At 38.2% G+C, this 22,772-nt stretch overlaps 1 protein-coding gene across 1 annotated transcript in view; it reads left to right on the top strand.

Annotated features, from left to right (window-relative positions):
• Window positions 1–22,560, top strand: part of LIPK (lipase family member K) — a 39,659-nt gene extending 17,099 nt beyond the window's left edge. The window contains exons 5-10 of the mRNA XM_024563432.3: window positions 1,489–1,598; window positions 2,757–2,893; window positions 15,846–15,992; window positions 17,839–17,910; window positions 20,432–20,503; window positions 21,725–22,560. Coding sequence (XP_024419200.2) covers window positions 1,489–1,598; window positions 2,757–2,893; window positions 15,846–15,992; window positions 17,839–17,910; window positions 20,432–20,503; window positions 21,725–21,958 — 772 coding nt within the window. The 3' untranslated portion in view covers window positions 21,959–22,560. The remainder of the gene's footprint in view (window positions 1–1,488; window positions 1,599–2,756; window positions 2,894–15,845; window positions 15,993–17,838; window positions 17,911–20,431; window positions 20,504–21,724) is intronic.
• Window positions 22,561–22,772: the final 212 nt, after the last annotated feature.

Genomic DNA, 22,772 nt, shown 5'->3' with positions numbered 1-22,772 from the left:
AAATGCATCCAATGAAATCCACAAGAAGGAAACAAACATTTCCTCCTTTACCCAGGCTTTCTTCACCGGCTCTGAAAAAATGTCCTTATTATTGCATTGATGTTTGTTTCTAACACCCCACTTGCTGCTATGTAGGGAAGGGGGATGAACACGTGTGTGCATATGCGTATGCAAAGTATATATGCAAAAAAATCAAAATGCAAGGGTCAGCTTTAGGAAAAAGTTAATTCCAAGACTATGCCTTTGTCCACGTAGATGCCTGACAGGAAGCTGACATAGAACTCTTATGAAAAAGGAAAAAATGAAACCGATTAAGAACTGGGACAAGAAACAAGGTTCTCGGTGAAAATCCCGAGAACCAGACGTTCATGATAAGCCAAGGGGGAGTCTAATCCTGTGTGTAGGTGGCACTCAAATGTTTACTCACCGAGTGGTAAAAACACTCTGCCCCCCACAGGGGGCAGTACTGAAATCTGCCCCAGGCGTCAGGTTTGGGGGAAATAAGGAGAAAACCTGATTGTGGGATGATTACACAGCAGAGTGTTGCCACCAGCCCCCTTCCGGGGCCACTGTTGGCTCTAGAGGCCAGGCCTGCTTGGTCATCGGGACACACCCTGCACTTGCAGAGGCACTGAGAACCATACCTTGAAGGCCGTGAGAGCCCTTTGTTCCCTGGCCTCATTTCCGCCTCATTCCTGGAAGCCACTTGGCATTTCCTGATTGCACACCCCAGTGCAGCTGTGTCATTGAACATGCCACCGCAAATGCAAATGACTGCAAATGACATGATGATTCCCTAGGTGAGTGTTTTCCCAGCTACACATACAAATGCACACACGAAAAGAAGCACCTGAAGTATTGATTCCCAGGTGTCTGCCTTGATTCAGTCTTTCTGGGCTGAAGACTACGGATCTGTTTCCTTTATTGTTTGTTTGTTTTTTTTTTTTCCAAATACAGGGTCTGGCACAAATAATGCAACTTTTTTATTACAAAATCTTTTATTACAAAACCATAAGCATGTAATTCTGTAACGTAACAATATCACACTCAAGCATATCATATGACATTTTAGGTGAAATGTTCAAATTAAAACTATAAATTATTAAACCCTATCAACCCCTATTAAACCCATATTATTACCCTATCAACCACACTCAAGCAGGCCTTACTTTTGCCAGATTCTGTATATTTCATTTTAGGTAACTGTTCTTTTTAAAGGGAGTTTGATAAATCTGCCATAGAATTAAGTGAAATATGACTAGTCTTTCAGGAAAAGCATAGGCCTTTGTAACTCAGATGTTTTGTAATTCCAATTTCTTAACAATGTGCAATCAAGGTGATTTTCATCCTCAAAAGTCCCAGAGACCCATAATATCATGTATTGATTTAACAAAAAGCTAAGTACCTATGTCTGCAAAGAATGTGTTTGAATATTGCAGGCCTAACAATGATATTTTTTCCAATTTTGTTTTTTTTTTCCTTTGGCAGTTTGGATGAGATGGCTAAGTATGATCTTCCAGCCACAATCAATTTTATTGTAGAGAAAACTGGACAGGAGCGACTCTACTATGTGGGCCACTCCCAGGGCACCACCATCGGTGTGTTTGGGGCAGGTGTGACCTGAGAGTGTCAGAGGATCTTCTTCCCTATTCATGAAAGGGGTCAGGATTTCTTCCCTCTGTGATGTCTCTAGCTTGGGAACTTGAGTTGGAAAGCCATTTTCTCTGTCTGATTTCTGAAGATTAAAAAAAAGAGGAAGCATGACAAGGCTTTTTCCCCCATAAGACTAAATCTGGAGGTTGATAAATAAGTCATAAGGAGAGAGAATTATTCATTTTTACACACAAGAAACATTTTTCAGACACTGGGTTAGATGCTGGGGAAGCAGAGGTAAATATGGCAGACACTTCCTTTAAAGAGCTCACAGTCTAGTAAAGACACTGAAAAGAAAACAGAGAATTACCAATCCCACTGGTCATATGTCACGATCAGCATACCTTTCACTTCCCAGGATGCGCTGGGGTAGGTTGGATGTGGATGGGGCCGTGTGGACAACACCACGAGGCACTTCCCATCCTTTGCTGCTCCTCATTCTGCCACAGACCTCAACAGTGTCAACAGCATTTCCACCAGTCTCTTTTCTGTTGCTAGTCAATCCTAATCAAGTTGCTAGTATAAAGTCGGACTTCATATGCCTGTACTACACCAGGCATCTTACATACATTCTCACCTTGGTAACTACAAATGTGTGAGACAATTATCATCCATATTTTACATACGGCTGAATTTAGAAATCCTTTCTAATGGTGATACTGCCAAATAATACCTTAAGCTTCATATATGTATATTTTAACCTTCAAAAGAATCATCCTATAAGATTCTTTGTCCACATTTACAGATTCACTGAGACTCACATAGTTAACTTGCCCAAGTCTTCACATAGCTAGTGAATGTACGCCAAAATTAAAGTCAAGTTTTGTCTGATACCAAAGAGGATGGTTGAGCTAGAAGCCTACCTCCACATGCCCGACAAGGGCTGTTTGAACCCTCTCTGTAACTCTCGCACTCTCCAGTTTTCTTTGTTCTGCATTAGCCAATTCCATTCTTGAGAAATTTAGAAAATCCTTCTCTACAAATTGTACTTACTCAGAGTTATTTTTTATTTATGTTGCTGTTTTTAATATAACTATTTACTATGTTTTAAAATGATTAGGAATTGTTTTAAGTCTATAAACTAGTATTTTCTTCCCTTTCAGCTTTCATAGCATTCTCTACAAATCCAGAGCTGGCTAAAAGGATTAAAATATTTTTTGCATTGGCTCCAGTAACCACAGTGCAATACACCCAAAGTCCTATGAGAAAGTTAACAACTCTTTCCAGAAAAGCAGTCAAGGTATGTGACTTCCTACGTTTAATTCTGTAGCAACTAAAGCTAGCTCTGTTCCCGATGATTTCAGTAGAAGAAAATCAAATGACATTTTACAAACCTCTGAGACTATAACAGGTGCTGGAGGTACCCGCGTAGGTTTACTGATGATGTGCAATTTTACCAGCAGGGTTCAGGGGGCTCATTCTGATGCTATACCCCCCTACTGTCTTCATCAATGTCTTCTCTCTCTCTCATGTATGTCATTCTTCAATTACAGATAAAGCAAATGCCACTTGGATTAACTGGTTGTTTAATCTAGTAGCTTAAATCTCTCTCCAGTGGCCCCTAGTTTCTGAGGGGCTGTATACAGTTGAAGTTGAGATCAGGGCATGAAGCTAGGTGGCATGGGTTTGAGTCCTGGCTAGCTGGGTAAATTTGGTCAAGACCTTAACTGTTCTGTGAACTATTTTCTTTTTTGGTTAAAGTGGAGATAATAATAGTCTCTACTAATAGGGCTGCTGTGATGATTAAGTGAGTTCATCGTTCATGTAAATCCCTTAGGTTTTGCACATTATAAGCCTTCAACAAATGTCAACTATTGTTAGTGCTCTCATGCATTTCATATAACATACCTTCCCCCATCTCTACAAGTCCAACTTTGCCCAGTTGCCCACAGTTCACAGACTCCCAGTCTGTTAACTCCTCAAAACCTAGACAACATCTTTGACCTCAGGTTTTTCCGCTAGCTGACAGTTTGCTAAGCTCATCATTTTCCCAGTCAGGGAGAACTGGTGCATGTGGGTTGGTGTGTTTTCATGTTGCATATTTATACAGGCTTTTCCCATGGTTGACAGAAAGTAATCATACTGTTTAATCAAAATCAATGATTTCAGTTAAAGCAAATACTGAGATAATTTTTATAGAAGCCAGGGATTTGGTTGGTAGGAGATAAGCAAATTAGTTTATGTTGAGTCCATTCCATACCTGTATAACTCAGAAACGCAGTAGCAGGAAAGCCACCAAACAACATGGAAAACGCTCGCATCTCCCTCATAGTACTTGGGCCTCTTATACCGTAAAAACTCATGGACTGCTTGCTAACTTCTTTCAGCATTCCCACACAGCTAAGAGACATTTTGATACGACGGGCTCTTTCTATTTTTCTCAATTTGCACAGCTCTGCTTCAACCTTTCACATGTTCTGACACGCCTGTGGTGTAGTGCAGGTCAATTCAATTCTGTGAAAAGATATCTAGGAGCTACTCTTTCAAAGGCATAACATCAAGAAACAGCAATGTCTATAAACATCCATTTCAGCCGACGGATATGACTGAGAGTCAGGATGCGTGTGAGAGTCATGGGAGACTTGACTGAAAGGAGAGTGTGGCACAGCTAATGGAAAGCGGTTATGTCATGTTAAGAAGTTTCTATTTCGTTCTGTTGGTAATGGGAAGCCAGTGAAGAATGTCAAGCAGAGAACTGGCTTGATCAAATTTGTACTTTTAGAAAGATTGCCCTGCAAGAGCTTTGACTACAATAGAGGAGCTACCAGATGTAACCCACTCACTTCTAGTAGAAACTCCAGCATTATAATGATAAAGTAAAAATAAAAATATAGACAAACACAGAGAAAAGTGAAGATATTTCTAGTTGTTGGAATTACAGAACTTCTTAGATGACGTGGCATTTGAATTTGAGGTTAAAGGCCAGAGTTCAACATATAGGGTGGTGTAGGAAGTCCTTCCAAACCGAAAGGGTAACATCAGCACCACTGAAGTAGTAAAATTCAAGCCATGGGAAACCACATGTAACCGACTTTACTGGCGCTTTACATTTGTAAAAAAGTGTATGAGAAATAATATTGGAAATGCAGGAATAGATTCTGAAAGGAATTGAGTGCTAAGTTAATAAGGTTAGAATTTATTCCATAGGTAATGGGTGACCATGGGAAGTGCTTGCACCTGGGGAAGGGCACACACAATGCTCTTTTGAATGAAGATTCTCCTGGTAACCCAATGGAAGTGTGTGGGAATAAAAGACATCATGAAGGATAAAAGATAGAGCGGTTATGGGATTATTGCTGCACTTCAGCCGATAGATGAGAATCTGAGCCAGAGTTGTCCAAAAAGAAAAGGAAATTACAGGATTTGATAATAAAATAGACATGATATAAACTTTGAGAGGGAGGGGCTTCTTTCTCTTCCTATTATTAGCCAAAAGTTCTCAGACATAATTGGAGAATGGCTTCCTCTTTCAGTTGAGAGCTGGACTGAGACAACCCTTTCACTATCTCTGATTAGAGAATTCTTTTTATTGATACAATCAGTTCTTTTCTATAACTCCTTTATTTCATTTTGATTCAATTCAATGCACATTACATACTGGCCAAAGGACTTGAGTCAAATAGAACAGAGTTTACATTCTGCCTCTGCTTTCTGCCCCTTGTGGCCTTGGGCAAGCTACCTAACCATTTCAAACCTAAGTTTTACATTTATAAAATGGGTAGAATTTGAAGTTGTGACATGAGCAAAATGGCGAGCTTGGAGGTCCCAGCATGTCTACCCAATAGAAACAACAAAAACAATAAAATAAGTGTAAACTCATGAAAATAGCTTTGGGGAAGTTCTGGACTATAGTGAAGAAACAGCAGAAATCCTTCAGAGCTCAAATACCAAGAATGGCTTCATGGGAAATAATAGAAAGCATTTCACCTGCATCACCCCACTAGCTAGTATGAAGCAGCTCATCACTCAAAAGGATCCCCTCAGAGGGACTTCATCAAGTGGCTGAAAAAAAGAGCAGAACTCCAACAAGCCTCATCACTACCCTGGGAATTCACAGCCTTTGTTACCAAGGATCCCCACAGTCTTCTCCAGTGCTGAACCCAGCTGACAGTGATGCTCTGAGTTCCCGATGCTGCATCTCCTCTCCAAGGCTAAAGTTGTCACTGCGGTGAGACCTGTTTTCAGGAGCCCCAGTTGCTGCTTTGCCCACTTTGGAATCAGGACACCACAGTGCCTTGCCATCTATGGGACTACAGTTGCTACTGTCTGCCCTTTACTCTCTGGTTCTCAAATCATGGTTTTGAACCACCATCACTGTGGCCACACCACTGCTTCTTTGTGCTCTGCCCTTGGTACCCAAGTTGGGACTTCATCCTAACATCATTAGGGTGGAACAAAGTCCCAACACTGGACCCCCAGGGGCAGATGTGGAACAGCAGCAGCTTGGCCCTAATGATGCCATCCCCTGGGCATGCTGCTGCTGCACCCTGCCTCTTGAGCCTAAGCCACCACTGCACCCTATCATCCCTGGGCCCATGCTGCTGCTGAGTCTCCCAACTTCTTCCCCCACCCCTGGGCCTGAGTCACTGCAACAAGCACAAGAGACCCAGACCCTAATTCCACAGGAGGTGTGCACATGCCCACACCTCAGAATTAATACCACTACCACAGTAAATACACCTATGCTCCAACCTAGCTGCTGTGGTAGTACCTGAACCCTGGACACTGGCTTTGCTGCCCCATTGAGTTTCAGTGAACCAAACCTGGTACCAGGGAGTATACCTGGAGCTATAGCGTCTTCCCACGCACAAAACAAATAGGAGAATACCAGCAGTGTTTGCCACTGACACCTTTACTAACTCTGGTCACCACTGCTACCGGAAGACCTCCACAATTTTGGCTACTGAGGTTTCCTGCAGTCTTCACCAGTGTTGAGCTCAGGTGACAAAGCTTAAAAGAATCAATATCAATACTGCTCAAATTCTTCCAACAAATTGAAGAAGAAACATTTCCAAATTCATTTACAAGGCCAGCATTACCCTGATACTAATGTCAGACGAAGATGCTACAAGAAAAGAACTTGATGCAAAAATCCTCAAGAAAACATTAGCAAACTGAATTCAACAGTACATTAAAAGAATTAATTACTGTGATCAAGTGAGATTAATTCCTACAATGCAAGGATGTTTCAACATATATAAATCAATAAATGTAAAACATCACATTTATAGAATGAAGGATAAGAATCTATGGCCGTCTTAACTGATGTGAAAAGGGCATTTGGAAAAGTTAAATCCCCTTTATGATAAAATTTTAAACAAATTTGGTATAGAACAAATATACTTCAACATAATAAATGTTGTATATGACAGCCCGTAGCTAACATAGTCAACAGTGAAAGGTTAAAAACCTTTCCTCTAAGATCAGAAACACTTCTATCCAACACAGCACTAGAAATACTAGCCAAGGAAATTAGGCAAGAAAAAGAAATAAAAGGCACCTAAATTGGGATGAAAAAGGTAAAAATAATTCTGTTTACAGGTGACATAATCTTATAAAAAAATACCCTGAAGATTCCACCAAAACAATTTAGAACTAATGAATGGATTCAATAAAGTTGCAGAATATCAACATTAAAAAAAACAGATGCATTTCTCTACCCTAAACAATGCACTATCTGGAAAAGAAATTAAGAAAGCAATCTTATGTACAGTAGCATCAAAAAATAAAATATGTAGAAATAAATTTAACCGAGGAAGTGAAAAACATGTACACTGAATATATAAGACATTGATGAAAGAAACCGAAGAAGATACAATTAAATGAAAAGATATACTGTGTTCATGGATTGGAAGATTAATATTGTTCAAATGGCCATACTACCTAAAGCTATCTATAATTGGTGGAATCCCTATCTAATGTTCAAAGGCTTTTAACAAAAATAGAAAAAGAAAACTACCCTAAAATTTGTATGAAACCACAAAAGTCCTGCAAAACCAAATGAATCTTGAAAAAGAACAAAAGGTGAGAGCCCAGATGGCCGAAGAGTAAGTGGAAGCTACACTAACCTCCTCCCAGGACCAATCTGGAATGACAATTAAATTGTAGAGAAATCATCCTGAATAACCACCTGAACACTAGCTGAAGAGAAACCTTATAACCACAGACAAATAGAAAAACCACTTCTCCACAACAATACTGTCCAGCAGAGGGAGCCACATGCTGTGGATTGCTGACAGCTCCAAAAATGTGAGTAGGGCCAGTCACCATCGGTGTCTGACAAAGGCCTACACCAGAGTCTTTGCAGTCTACCTAATAAAAAGAAACAAATACAAAGAAGCAGCCAAAATGGGAAGACAAAGAAATGGACCCCAAATGAAAGAACAAGAGAATTCTTCAGAAGAAGAGCTATATGAAATGGAGGCAAACAATTTATCACATAGAGAGTTTAGAGTAATGACAATAAGGCTACTCAACACCATAACAAAAGACATAGAAACCATAAAAAAGGACAATTCAGAAATAAGGAATACAATATCTGAAATAAATAATACACTAGAAGGAATAAACAGTAGGTTATATGAAGCAGAGGGTTGAATCAGTGATTTGGAAGACAAGGTAGAAAAAAACACCCAGGCAGAGCAGCAAAAAGAAAAAAGGATTTTAAAAAATGAGAAAAGCTTAAGAAACATTTTGGACAACATGAAGCGTAACAACATTCACATCATGGAAATACCAGAAGGAGAAGAGAGTGAGCAAGGGATCGAGAACCTATTTGAAGAAATAATGACAAAACTTCCCTAATGTGGTGAAGGAAAAAGACACACAAGTCCAGGAAGCTTAGAGAGTCCCAGACAAGTTGAGCCGAAAGAGGCCCACACAGAGACATATCATAATTTAAATGATAATGCTTAAAGAACAACAGGTAGTTACCTACAAGGGAGCACCAATGAGACTGTCATCTAATTTCTCAGCAGAAACATTTCAGGCCAGAGGGGAGTGGCATGAAATATTCAAGGTAATGAAAAGCAAGGACCCACAACTAAGGCTTCTTTACCCAACAAAGCTATCATTCAAAATCAAAGGAGAAATAAGCAACTTTTCAGACAAGAAAGAGCTAAAGGAGTTTGTTTACACCAAATCAGTACTGCGACAAGTGATAAAGGGCTTGCTTTAAGAAGAGGAAGAAAAAGAGAAAGAAAAAAGGAGGAAAATAGTCTGACAATAAATGGCACTAAATATAAATCTTCAAAAATCATCTTAAATGTAAATGACTTATGCTCCAAACAGAAGACATAGAGTAACTGAGTGATAAGAAAACAAGTTCAAAAGATACGCACACACTAAAAGTAAAGGGATGGAAAAAGATATTTCATACAATGGAAAGGAAAAAAAAGCTGGGGTAGCAGAACTTATAATTGACAAAATAGACTTTAAAAACAAGGCTATAGTAAGAGACAAAGAAGGACACTACATAACAATAAAGGGAACAATCCCACAAGAGGATATAACCCTAGTAAACATTCACACACACAACATAGGAGCACTAAATATCTGAGACAAATCTTGATGGACTTACAGGGAAAGATCAACAAACCTTTAATCAGACTCATCAAGGAAAAAAGAGGGAGATCTAAAATAAATAAAATAAGAAATGAAAGAGGAGAAATAACAACTGACACCAAAGAAATACAAAGGATTGTATGAAAATATTATGAGCAACTACATGCCAAAAAACTGGACAACCTGGATGAAATTGATAAATGCCTAGAAACATACAATCTTCCAAAACTAAATCAGGAATAATCAGATCATTTGAATAGATAGATTACAACTGGTGAAATTAAAACAGTAATCAAAACACACCCAACAATCAAAAGCCCTGGGCCTGATGGCTTCATGGGTGAATTTTACCAAAAATTCCAAGGAGAACTAATATCTTTTCACTTCAAACTATTTCATAAAATTCAAGAGGAGGGAAGGCTCCCAAACTTATCTTACAAGGCCAGCATTATCCAGATAATGCCAAAACCAGATAATGACACTACAAAGAGAAAATTACAGGCCAATATCTCTGATTAACATAGATGCTAAAATCCTCAACAAAACATTAACAAACTGAATAGAGCAATGCAACAAAAAGATCATACACCATGATCAAAGGGGATTTATTCCAGGAATATCAGGTTGGTACAACATTCATAAATCAATAAATGTGATTCACCATGTAAACAAAATCAAGGGTAAAAACCACATGATTATTTCAATATACACTGAAAAAGCATTTGATAAAATCCAGCACCCATTTATGATAAAAGCTCTCAGCTAAGTGAGATTAGAAGAATATACCTAAACATAATAAAGGCCATATATTACAAGCCCACTGCCAGCATCATACTCATTAGGCACAAACTACAAGCTTCCCCCTTCAAATTGACAACAAAACAGGGATGTTTGCTTTTACCTCTTTTATTCAACATAGTACTGGAAATCTTAGCCACAGCAATCAGACATCAAGAAGAAATAAAAGGTATCCAAGCTGGAAAAGAGGAAGTAAAACTGTCATCATTTTCAGATGACATGATACTGTACATAGAGAACCACAAAGATTCCACCAAGAAACTGCTAAAACTAATAAATGAATTCAACAAAGAAGCATCATACAAAATTAATATCCAGAAATCAGTTGCATTTTTATGTGCCAAAAACAAACAGAAATGAAAATTAAGAAAACAACCCCATTCACAATTGCTCCAAAAAGAATAAAATACCTAGGAATAAACCTAACCAAGGTGGTAAAAGACCCATACTCCGAAAATTATAAGACACTAAAGAAAGAAATAGATGGAGATACAACTAAGTGGAAGCACAGACTATGTTCATGGATAGGAAGAATTAACATCATTAAAGTGTCCATATTACCCAAAGCAATCTATAGATTCAACACAATTCTTATCAAGATTCCAATGGTGTATTTCACAAAACTAGAACAAATAATTCAAAAATTTATGTGGAACCACAAAAGGCCCCTCATAGCAACAGCAATCGTGAGAAAGAAGAACAAAAGTTGGAGGAATTACACTACCTAATATGAAACTATACTATAAGGCCATAGTCACCAAATCAGCATGGTACTGGCATAAAAACAGACACATAGATCAATGGAACAGAATAGAAAGCCTGGAAATAAACACACACATTTACAGTTAATTAATATTTGACAGAGGGTGCAATCACATACAATAGGCTAAAGATAGTTTTCAATAAATGGTGTTGGGGAAATTGAACAGATATCTGCAGAAAAAAGGACTAAACCACCTTCTTACACCACACACAAGAATAAATTCAAAATGGATCAAAGACTTAAGTGTTAGCCCCAAAATAACAAAAATTATAGAAGAAAACATAGGCAGCAAAATCTTGGACATTGCTTGTAGCAATATTCTATCAGATATATCTCCCCAGGAAAGAGAAACAAAAGAAAAGATAAACAAATGGGTACATCAAGCTAAAAAGACTTTTCACAGCAAAAGAAACCATCGGTAAAATAAAAAGACAACCCGCAAACTGGAGAGTCTTTTTGCCAATACATCTGATAAGGGGTTAATATCCAAAATTTATACAGAACTTATAAAAGTCAACACAAAAAACCCCCAAACAACTCAATTAAAAAATGAGCAAAGGACCTGAATAGACACTTCTCCAAAGAGGGCATTCAGATAGTCAACAGCCATATGAAAAGAAGTTCAATGTCACTAATCATCAGAGAAATGCAAATTAAAACCGCAATGAGATACCATCTCATATCTGTCAGAATGGTTATCATCAGTAAATCAACAAACAAGTGCTGGTGAGGATGTAGAGAGAGGGGAACCCTTTTGCACTGTTGATGGGAATGCAGATTGGTGCAGCCACTGTGGAAAGCAGTATGGAGATACCTCAAAAATTAAAAATGGATCTGTTTTTTTTAAATCAGCTATTCCACTTCTGGGAATATATCTGATAGAACCCAATACACTAATTCAAAAGAACCTAAGCACCCCTATGTTCATTGCAGTGTTATTTACAATTGCAAATATATGGAGGCAGCCCAAGTGTCCAACAGTAGATGAGTGGATTGAACCACTATGCCACATTTACACAATGGAATACTACTCAGTCATAGAAAAGAAGAAAATTTTACCCTTTGTGACGATATAGATAGACCTGGAGAACATTATACTAAGTGAAATAAGTCAATCAGAGAAAGACAAATACCATATGATTTCACTCAGATGTGGCATCTAATGAACAAACTGAACTAACAAGGAAAATAGGGATGGACTCAAAGATGGAGAGCAGGATAATAGTGGGTAGGGGAGGTTAGGGAGCAGAGGGATGGAGCAAAAAGGTAAAAGGACTCATGGACAACACTGTCGTGATTGCTGGGAGGAGTGAGTGTAAGTTGGGGACTAAATGGCAATGGAAAAAAATACAATAAAGATTAATTTAAAAAAAGAAAAAGAACAAAGGTGGAGTCATCACACTTCTTGACTTGAAACTATATTACAAAAACATAGTAATCAAACAGTATTGTACTGGCATAAAAAACAGGAACATGGACCAGCGAAACATTACAGAGAGCCCAGAAATAAACCCCTACATACAGTCACCTAATCTTTGACAGGGCACTATGAACACACAATGGGAAAAGGATAGTCTCTTCAAAAAATAACATTTGGATAACGGGATAGCTATATGCAAAAGAATGAAACCGGATCCCTATATTATACCACACACAAAATTGACTTAAAATGGATTAAAGAGTTAAGTGTAAGACCTGCAACCGTAAAACACACAGAAGGAAACTTAAGGAAAAGGTTCTTGACACTAATGTTACCAATAATTTTTTTCATAAAGTACCCAAAGCATGGGTAATGAAAGAAAAAAAGAGAACAAACTAAAATGTTCCAACTCAGCAAGTGATGTAATCAGTATGTTAAGAATGTAACCTACAATACTTGCCAAGTATGTACCTGATTCAAGGTTAATATAAAATATACAAAGAACTTATATAACTCAATAGAAAAAAGTGAGTAATTTAATTTAAAAATGGGCAAAGGACCACAATTTTTTTTTCCAAAGAAGACATAAAAATGGCCAGTAGATATGTGAAAAGTGCTCAACATTAATCATCAGGAGGATGCAAGTTAAAACCACAATGGGACATCACCTCATACCTGACAATAAGATATCACCTCACACCTTTTAGAATGGCTTTTCTCAGAATGACAAGAAATTATAAATGATGTGAGAATGTGGAGAAAAGGGACCCCTACATACTATACTATTGGTGGCAGTAAACTGGCATGGCCCTTATGGAAAACAATACGCAGGTTCCTCAACAAATTAAAAAACAAAAATTAAAAAGAACATAAAAAGGTCAAAAGAAAAGAAGGAAATACTTTCATTTGCAACAACATGGACGAATCTGGAGGGCTTAATGCTAAATGACATAAGCCAGGCAAAGAAAGACAAATACTGTATGGAATCACTTATGTATGGAATCTAATTTTAAAACGCCAATTTTGTAGAAACAAAAAATAAATGGTAGTTTCTGGGACTGAAAAAGGGCAAAATAGGGAGATGTAGGTCAAAGGGTACAAGCTTTCATTCTTAGGATTTTAATGTCTTATAGTGTCAATTCATTAAAGTTGTAAGTTAATAAGTAAATTAAAAAATATAGAACTTGTCAACTTGTTTGAGATATTCATTGAGATAATTGTACTGGGCTGTAGTAGGTGCTTTATAAATATTATCTAGTATTATTAACTGAATTTATTTTGCAGTCAAAGCCACAGCCCTTTGTGTTTCAGATCTCCTGTTTACCAATTGTTCCTTCTTTCCTCCCCTCCCACCCCTTGTTTCTCCCCTGGGCATTTATGCCTTCCTCTTCTTAACTTTCTTTGTTCTAAGCTATAGCTTGCTTTGACCCTTTGCTTTTTACATACTATCTATGATTCTAAGGATTAATATTGTTTCCATTTCTTAAAAGCACTTGAGTCTCAGAGCACATACATGCTGTTAAACATCTTGTTCCAAATCACCCAGAGCTAATGGGTGGCAGAGTCAGAATTTGAACCCAGATCTGATTATGCCATCCATGGGCAGTGCTTTTTCATAGGTTGTCATTTTCAGTGCCGACCTGAAGAAGTCAGTCCTGGATCATTATGCAGCCATACACACTGGTGCCCAGCTCAGTAGGCTGTGGAGGGCTGAATGCAGTCCCTGTTTTGCTTGGCAAGCCATGTGTCCTGGCGTAGAGTCATGTGCCCAGAAGAGGGAGGTGCTTTTGTAATTGTCACAAAGGTACCAAAAAAGCTAACAGCAGGAGCGTATCCCCATGCTGTTATGAGACAAACATGTCCCCTCTAGAACAAACCTGGAATTACATTGACAAGTTAGCATGTTTACCACTCTGCAAGTGGATGCTATATGGCTGGTTAGTCTGCATTATTATCCTCCATTTTAGGTTAGGGTAAAGGAGCAATTATTTATCCCTGGGTAAATGGTTGGTAGTTTTGCTGAGTCACTCTTGCATGGTTACAGAGGTGGAGTCAAGGGCTATCATGCTATTTCACCCCGTATTTAGGAAAGTCGACCGTCTGAACAAAGCACGATAACTTCTTATGGTACATAGCCTCTTCTTCACATCATATTTTCATGGTCAGTTACTCTCTGAACTGGCTGTCTTCTTTCACAAGAATATTTCGCCAAGTGTGGATGATGAAGATATTGGTAAATGAACAATAAAAATGTTCACTGAGTAAAATCAGATCCTGCCTTTTACTTTAATTACTTATTTATGTGGTGATCTATTTAGGTTATCACACTTGAGAACATAGATGTCAACATTCTTTTAACAGATAAGTACTATTAAATTATCATGAAAACAGTTACATAGAAAGAGTTACAATTTGTTAAGTGGAGTAAATGAATTAGCTGACATATTGTCCAATGGTCCCAGTTATTGTGACAAAGTGAATAAGAGGCCAGGATAAACTAGATAATGCCTGCAGTGGTTTGAACTAGTTTAACATATTGTAGCCTCTCCCTGTCTCCTTTCCTTCCTTTCTCCAGCCCTCCCTCTCTCTGGAATGAAAGATTATATTGTCATGGCATATCATATACTTCATTAATATCCCATGGAATATAAAACATTTTATTAAATATTACCTTTGACTGTAAAGATAACCATTTTTCAAACTCGGAATTTAATGAATTGTAACAGTAAGAATTAGTAGATCTGGTTTACCAAAGGTAATATAAGTTATTGTAGTGCATTAGTGCAATAAAAATAAATGCTAGGTTTTTTTGTTCTTAGTTGTGATTGCCAATTAAAGAACAATTCCAGAAGAGAGAAATGATAGTTTTTTAGTGTAAATGGGTGTTTCCAAAATTTTTAAGAATCAAAAAAATATCTTTTCACCTTTATATTGTTTATTGTCTTAAGATTATAAAACTACTTATTGTAAAACTATGGCAAGATTGGATTTATATGCACAGGGATTAGATGTTAATTTATGTTTTAACTTCAAGGATTCTTAAAGTTCAAAATATACATTCGAGTTACTTGCAACATTGCTAGAAATTCCATGAGTAGAGATTGATTTCTTTGGGTTAAGCTTTTGCCTCTAGAAAGAGTTTATTTAAAGATTCTAGAAGGAATGACTATTACGTCTGTATTAGTCACTGAATATAATAATAATATTGTTTTTGTAATGTTCACTAGGTCTAGAAAATGCACTAGGTATCTTTTAAACATGACTTATTATCTTCACAACAGTTCTACTTAGTGCATATTGATTGTTCCATTTTATCGTTGAGAAAATTCAGGATAATAGAAATTAAATACTTTCAGAGAAAGAGAAAGAGTATAACCAAGGTATATCTGGTTCCAAAGCCTTAACTGTGTTCTATAGGGACTAGTTTCTTAGGAGGCATTACAAAAACACTCCAAGAAAAGGATCTCGGGAAATGAGGGGAACTGGGGGAACTACAAAGACAAAACTTAACATAACTCTTGCTTTCACTGAGTTCTAAGTACTAAGCAGATGTCATCTTCTGTTCAGTCCTTGTCTGAATTACTACTCATTTTCCACTGTTGACATGCACCCCATGAAATTTGATGGTGTCTTAAATTGAACTTGCAGGTGTTATTTGGTGACAAGATGTTCTCTCCTCATACATTTTTTGAACAATTCATTGCCACCAAGGTGTGTAACCGGAAGCTATTTCATCGTATTTGCAGCAACTTCCTATTTTCTTTTTCTGGATTTGATCCAAAAAACTTAAACATGGTACGTGTAAGTAGTTGGACCTGGGAAAGCAATTGTTTTGTTGCACAACGGTTAGAAGATGTTATTCTAAATTGCACAGAAACCATGTACAAGGTCTGCTTTTTGTCTCCTGAAATGTTATAGGATATTCATGATTTCCATCCAAAGCTGAGAGTCCACCTGCTACTAAAGTATGAGGACTTGAGAAAGTTTTTTGCTACAAGTTCTTATCACCTCTTGCTATTGGCCAAAGTTCCACATTGGAAAGCCCCTCACTTTGATCACAGCTATGGTTTTGAAACTTATCTTGCTGTGTGTAAGCCCTATCTTAGACCTAGTGAAGAAGAATTTCAGGAAGTGAGCTCAGGCATTTCTATTTTTAAAATCAATTTTCCACTTCCGTATAGAAATAGCCATTTTGTGAGCCACTTCTTTACTCCAAAGAGATAAAGGGGTGGCTCTTCCATGATAGCTATACATTGACTGTTCAAGGGATACAGACAGGAATAAGTGTTGGGTGCTTGTCAAGCCATTTGCAACTTAAGTGCGATCCTTTCCTTTCTTATTTACCACTAGCTGACCCAAGCAGTGGGTGGAGGAAAGAGAGGCAGTTACTGTTTACTGCCCAGCTAGAGAGGAGATATGTATGAAACCAGAGACAGAGCTGAAGGTGATTTCCAGTTGTGTCACAGATTCTGCGCAGAGATTTGTATCCCTCTGGAGGTGGAAAGCACAGGTTAATGCTTTCCTTGCATTTAAGCAAGGTTTCAAATGTCGTCTTTGCAAAGCATGCCTTAGCCACTGCTTTTCACATTCCTTTCTCCCTTTCTGAATTTATTAGGGAGACTATGCTTGCCTATCACTTAGATGGAAGCATGTCATGTAGGCAAGCTAAGTAAAAAGACCTTTAAGCAAACTCAGTAGAGATAATTTCAAAATCACCCACTCAACATAGTTTAAGAGTTTGCTCAAGTAATCCCTCACAATATGCCACACTTGAACATAGATTGGCAGCCCTCATTGTACATTTATGCAGAGAGATCGCCTTCTATTTTCTCACTGTCAGGGTCTGGACTATGGAATATTACAAAGCCTGCAAGAATGTTTAGTAGAGTATAACCAGGGGTATGTAAGCATAATATTTGTAGAACTTTGAAAAAATACACACGTCCAGAACTTAGCCCTGGAAATTTTAATATTGAATCGCAGGTTTGGGTAGTTCATAAATAGTTGTATTTTTTAAAGCTCCAAGATGTTTCTGATGTTTACTCTGGTGGGCAAATCACTCATTTTGTATACTAAAAAAACAGAATGCAATTGAAAATATGAAAAACTTAAGGGTTTTTTTAATACAGAATAAATTTAAATGTTAATGGAGATTAAAATATTGGATGGCTTATGTCCTACAAACTTTCAAACAGCCCTACAGAATATTTACCACATACTAAAAATCAGAAAACAAATGGGAACATTCAGATCTGGTCTCAATATCTACAATGGACAACTTTCTTAGAATGTCCTTTGAGACATAATAGAGGGTGAAGAAGAAAACCAGTGTGTCTTTTATCCCATGACTTCCTGTCCTCTGGGACCCGTCTGAGATGCGACTAGAAAGAAAAGGTGTATTATTTTCTGCCTCTGACCTGTGGGATGCCCTCTGTGGGCTTTATGAAGTCACTGCTCGGGACAGAAGAACAGAGTTAAGGGAAGGAAAACTTAAAGATGGGCTTCTTTGGTTCATATGTCTTCAGAGGGTATGCTATATGTTTATTCCTAAAAGAAAAACTGACGGAAAAGTATTCAAATTTACTTGTGATGTGATCATATGATTAGGCTCGAGATGAAACATGGTCTCTTTACTGTGCAGAGTCGCTTGGATGTTTATTTGGCACAGAGTCCAGCAGGAACTTCTGTGCAGAATATGCTACACTGGTCCCAGGTACGTGCTTCCTGTTTCTGATGTGATGCACACACATCTATGCGAGACCCCCAAGCAGCACCCCCAGACGGCTCGCTGCAGGGTTTCGCAGGCACCTGTCACTGTCCAGTTGATATTTCTAGCATCAGCATCAACACATGTTGATTTCCTTTACTCCCTTCCCGTCCGCATGTCCTCAGCGTCTGGAGTCTGGGCCTGGTTCCCAGATATGCTAACTGAATTCTGATCCTTAGATTACTCCTAACTGCCTTTCTAGGGAAAGCTTATATTTCCTCTTCTGGGACACCACCAGTTCTAACAGAACTTTATGCATCATGATATAGGCTATTCCAGAAAGATCTCACCCTTCATTTGGTCTATGGGCCATTTCAGAGTATGCAGTTTTACTCAGAGCAAATTCCATATTAGGGAGGGATTAATATAGATTAATGGTGTCTGTTTTTACCCTCAGTTTAAGTTTTTCTTTGTGTTACTATGTTACTCAATATTTGACAAGCTCCAAGATAAGTCAAGTTCCATTAGTATAGTTTCCTGAGCCAAGTATGTAAGAGAGTTTGCACGTGGAATGGGGGAGAGAGAGAATTCTTCCCAAAGTTTTAATGTATCTGAGATCTCTAGGAATTTGCATTTTAACCTATGCCTTGATACATTTGTTTCTTGCTTTAAAGTTTAAAATCACGGCCATAGCTAGCCTGAAACACTCGTTGAGGCTTTCTGAAATAAGCCTTCAAGTTTGTATCAGAAAAAACACATTGGAGACACAGCGCCTCCTACTAGTGAGGAGGCAAACAGACTCACTGATGGGCATGGCATTCCGGGCAGAGCAACTTCAATTTTATACTTACTGAGCACTGACTATGTGTTCTTTTATCATTTCTATACATGACTTCATCCAATGTCATGTAATTCGTTCTCATGACAATCTTGTATTAAGACACTAATATCCCCGTTGTACAAATGCCATAGCCAATCCCTTACGTCTCACAGCTGAATCCTCTTCCGGAGCACTGTTCTCTGACAGGCAGTTCTCTTCAAAATAGAAATAAAGGTGGGGGTATAAAATATTCGGTCATAAGTTATACAGACAGCTAAGGCAAGGATGAGGAAGATGATAGTAATATCAGTAAAAAAAAGATTTGTTGAGCCTTTCTAGGTGCTGCGTGTTTTTAAGGCTCTATTTACTCTTCACAACCCATGAGAAGAATGCTACTGTCAATCCTACTTCACGGGTGAGAAAACAGGTTTAGACAAGACAAATACCTTGTCCTGGACCACAGATTCAACATTTCTTTAAGCCTAGATTCAAATCAGGCCTGTTTGATGCAAGAATCCATGTTTGTAACTAGTATACTCTACTGCTTCCCATTGTTGAAATTTTGCAAAATTCCAGTAACAGCAGGTTGCTGCCTCTGTCAATATAAATCTGATGGGAATCATTTAAAACTAAAAATAAAGTTTAAATCAATGAGTATGAAAAAAATACCTCGAGATTCAAGTGAAGAAAAAACCCTTAGAGTAGTCTGCTAATAGTTTAATGAAGAGCTTGAGGTAAAGGTAAAAATTATCTGCCTCTTCAAATAGGCATGGGTGGCCAATCACAGAAAAAGGAGCCCCCAGGTGTACGAATGTTTCTGTTCTAATACCTGAAGTCTAAAATTAAAATGCAAGAAAGGGCAGGCGTGGTGTCTCAGCCGTGCAGCCCGTGTCCTCCCTACTGATAACATGCAGGGTGCTTGGCCCTGCAGACAGGAGACAGACCCAGCGAGCCACACCTCCCACAGGAAGCACCTGGGGCGTCCTGGGAATGAATGTCCCTTTCGATAGTAAAAAAAACTGTTTAAGAACAGGGAGTATCATTGGAATATCTTAGACTGCCTGATAAGGATAATAAGGTTTAAAGTTACTTAATAATAATGGCAGACATTTTTTAATGTAAGAGATATATAGGTGGTCCTGGCTGGTGTGGCTCAGTGGACTGAATGCCCTACTGTGAACCAAAGTGTCTCTGGTCCAATTCCCAATCAGGGCACGTGCCTGGGTTTCAGGCCAGGTCCCCAATAGGGGTCGCAAAAGGGGCAACCACACAAAGATGTTGCCCTGTCTCCTTCTCTTCCTCTCTCTCTAAAAATAAATAAATAAAAATCTTTCTTAAAAAAGAAATATATAGGTGGTGCCTTTTAAATATATATACATATATAGATGTAGATACAGATATGTAAATTCCGTAAGCCAAGATATTTAAGAATCATTCGATTGGGCATCTTTAAAACTTATCTGTGTACAGCACGGTAACATTTTAAAGGCATTTCTGTTTGAGGATCTTCATGGGAAAATTAGAAGGGGGGATAAAAGCTTAACAATGTTTCAGAAATTAGTATAAATTTTTATTATTTGGCTTATGAATCTTTATTGAATTTTAAAAAGTAGGACGTAATGTCAATCTTCTCTGTATATTTCTTGTTTACTGTCTTTAAATGTATTATTTTTATATCATTTTAATGTGTTTATGCTTTTATTATAGGCTGTTAATTCCGGTCTGTTCCAAGCTTTCGACTGGGGCAACCCCGATCAGAACATGGAGCACTTTCACCAGGTACAGTAGGAACAGTCATCAGTGGCGTACTGTGAACGAGCTAGTACACACGGGGTGGGCAAAAGCAGGCTTACAGTTGTGAGTATGCAAAACACAGCATTTATTCTTGTTGATTGATTATTGTATTATCTTTCATATGAAAAATTGCAAACCTACTTTTGCACCACGCTGTATGCATCCACTCATTAAACACTGACTAGGTCTCATTCAAACTCTGCCAGCTATTTTATATAGATCAGATATTACTTACTGGTTTCTTACCATGTGCCATAGCATTACTTTGGACCTTCACTATGACCTTGCAAGGCTCAGCGAGGTTAAGTAAATTGTCAAAATTATTTAGCTAGTAAAGAATCAAAATATGACCCAGGCATTTCTGGATCTAAAGTCCATTCTTCTTCTACTCTACTTACTGTTTCACAAAAAAAGAAAAAAGAAGGAAGGTAGGAAAGAAGGAAGGAAGGAAGGATGGAAGGAAGGAAGGAAGGAAGGAAGGAAGGAAGGAAGGAAGAAACAAACTTTCAGCATTTAAGGTCATATGTTAAAGAGAGAAGTAAAGATACATAATTTTTGTTTCTAGAGCATATGCTCTGACTTCATATCCATCTCTCATAAAATGAGCTAACACTGTCTTATTAGTTCTTTGGAAAGTTTTTTACTACTATACAGAATCATTAAAAATAAAGCAGACAGAAAGGTCACCTTTAGGAAGAATCAGTGCTGTTTTCCAAAGAATGCTACATCAAGATATCTCTTGATGTTTTCTATGAAAAGTTTTAGAGCAAAAATTCCATATTAAGGGATATATATGTGTTTTTTGAGTAAATAAGGGAATTTAATAGAGATTTTGACTTTTTCTGACAGATTGAGTTCACATTAAACAAGTAGTCATCAAAGATACATGTGTTTTACAAATCAGGGATGTGGAAGTTTGGAATTTTTTTGAAAAGCAAATTTTCAGTGCCACCATAACAACTACAGTAGTAAAAATTAATAACTTCAACTGGTGTGAAAAATCTGATTTTTCTTCTAAAATACTATAACTACATACGTGTGTGGGTGTACGTGCCCAAACACACACACACACTATGTCTGTACGCACTATTTACTCGTAATTAGCCAAGTCCTCCCTTTGACAAGAGTATATAGCTGCTTTAGGAAAAAGGTTTAGGTGGTGGCCTTACTCTGTAAGACTCTCTCTTTCTCTTTAATTGCATTTAGCTAACACCTCCCTTGTACAACGTTTCTAAGATGGAAGTTCCAACAGCAATGTGGAGTGGTGGACAGGACCGTGTGGCTGATTCCAAGGACACTGAAAATTTACTTCCTAAAATCACCAGACTCATTTATTACAAATTTATTCCTCACTACAATCATGTGGATTTTTACCTTGGACAGGATGCACCCCAGGAAATTTACCAAGACCTGATTAGAATGATGGAGGGATGTTTCTGAAGCTAAATACACTTTTTCTAAGCAAGCAAGTTTCCATGATAATGATGTGGCATACAGACCCGAAGGCGACCCCTCCAATGACTCGCCTCCTCGCATCGATGCATTTGTGTAGTTCGCACTCCTTGAGTTACAGAGGGACCGGACCCTTGCTTCTAGGATTCGTGAAGGTGATGGGCTGTCTCACCCTTGATTAGATTATGTTCCTGGCACAGGTGCTGGGATGTCACTCCTTGATTACTTTATACTGTGGAAGAAACCATCTTAGCAGACTGGAACAGGAGATTCTCCCTGTTGGCTCGATGAAGTAAGCAGCTGTGTTGAGGAAACCCACATAGAAAGGAAGTATGTGTAACTTCTAGGGTCTGCTGGTGACCTCCCTCCGACAACCTGCAAAGAGTCAGAACCTTGTCACACAGCTATAAGGAAATGTATTCTTCCTAAAACCCAAATGAGCTTGGAAGCGCATTCTTTCCCAGCAAAGCCTCCAGCTGAGAACGCAGCCCGGCCAACACTTGGATTGCAGCTTGGCGAGACCTCGAGCAGAGGACCCAGCAATGCCCTGCCCTGAGCAGGGCCCCACGGAAACCGTGAGATAATAAATATATGTGGTTCTAAGCTGCTAAGTCTGTGGTCATTTGTTACCAGCAGTAGTAAACCACTACTGCTACTACTAATAATGTTATTATTGTTGTTATTATTATTTCTGTCTCTTTGGTTAGAAGCTTGAGAGACCCTGCCCTTGTTTCCCTTTGTCGTCTCTCCTTTGGCCTGAAGAACTTCCTTGAGCATTGCTTGTTTTGCAGATTGATGTAAA

The sequence above is a fragment of the Desmodus rotundus genome, chromosome 4, assembly GCF_022682495.2.
Source record: "Desmodus rotundus isolate HL8 chromosome 4, HLdesRot8A.1, whole genome shotgun sequence".
NCBI lineage: Eukaryota > Metazoa > Chordata > Mammalia > Chiroptera > Phyllostomidae > Desmodus > Desmodus rotundus.
This window is presented reverse-complemented; position numbering and strand designations above follow the sequence as displayed.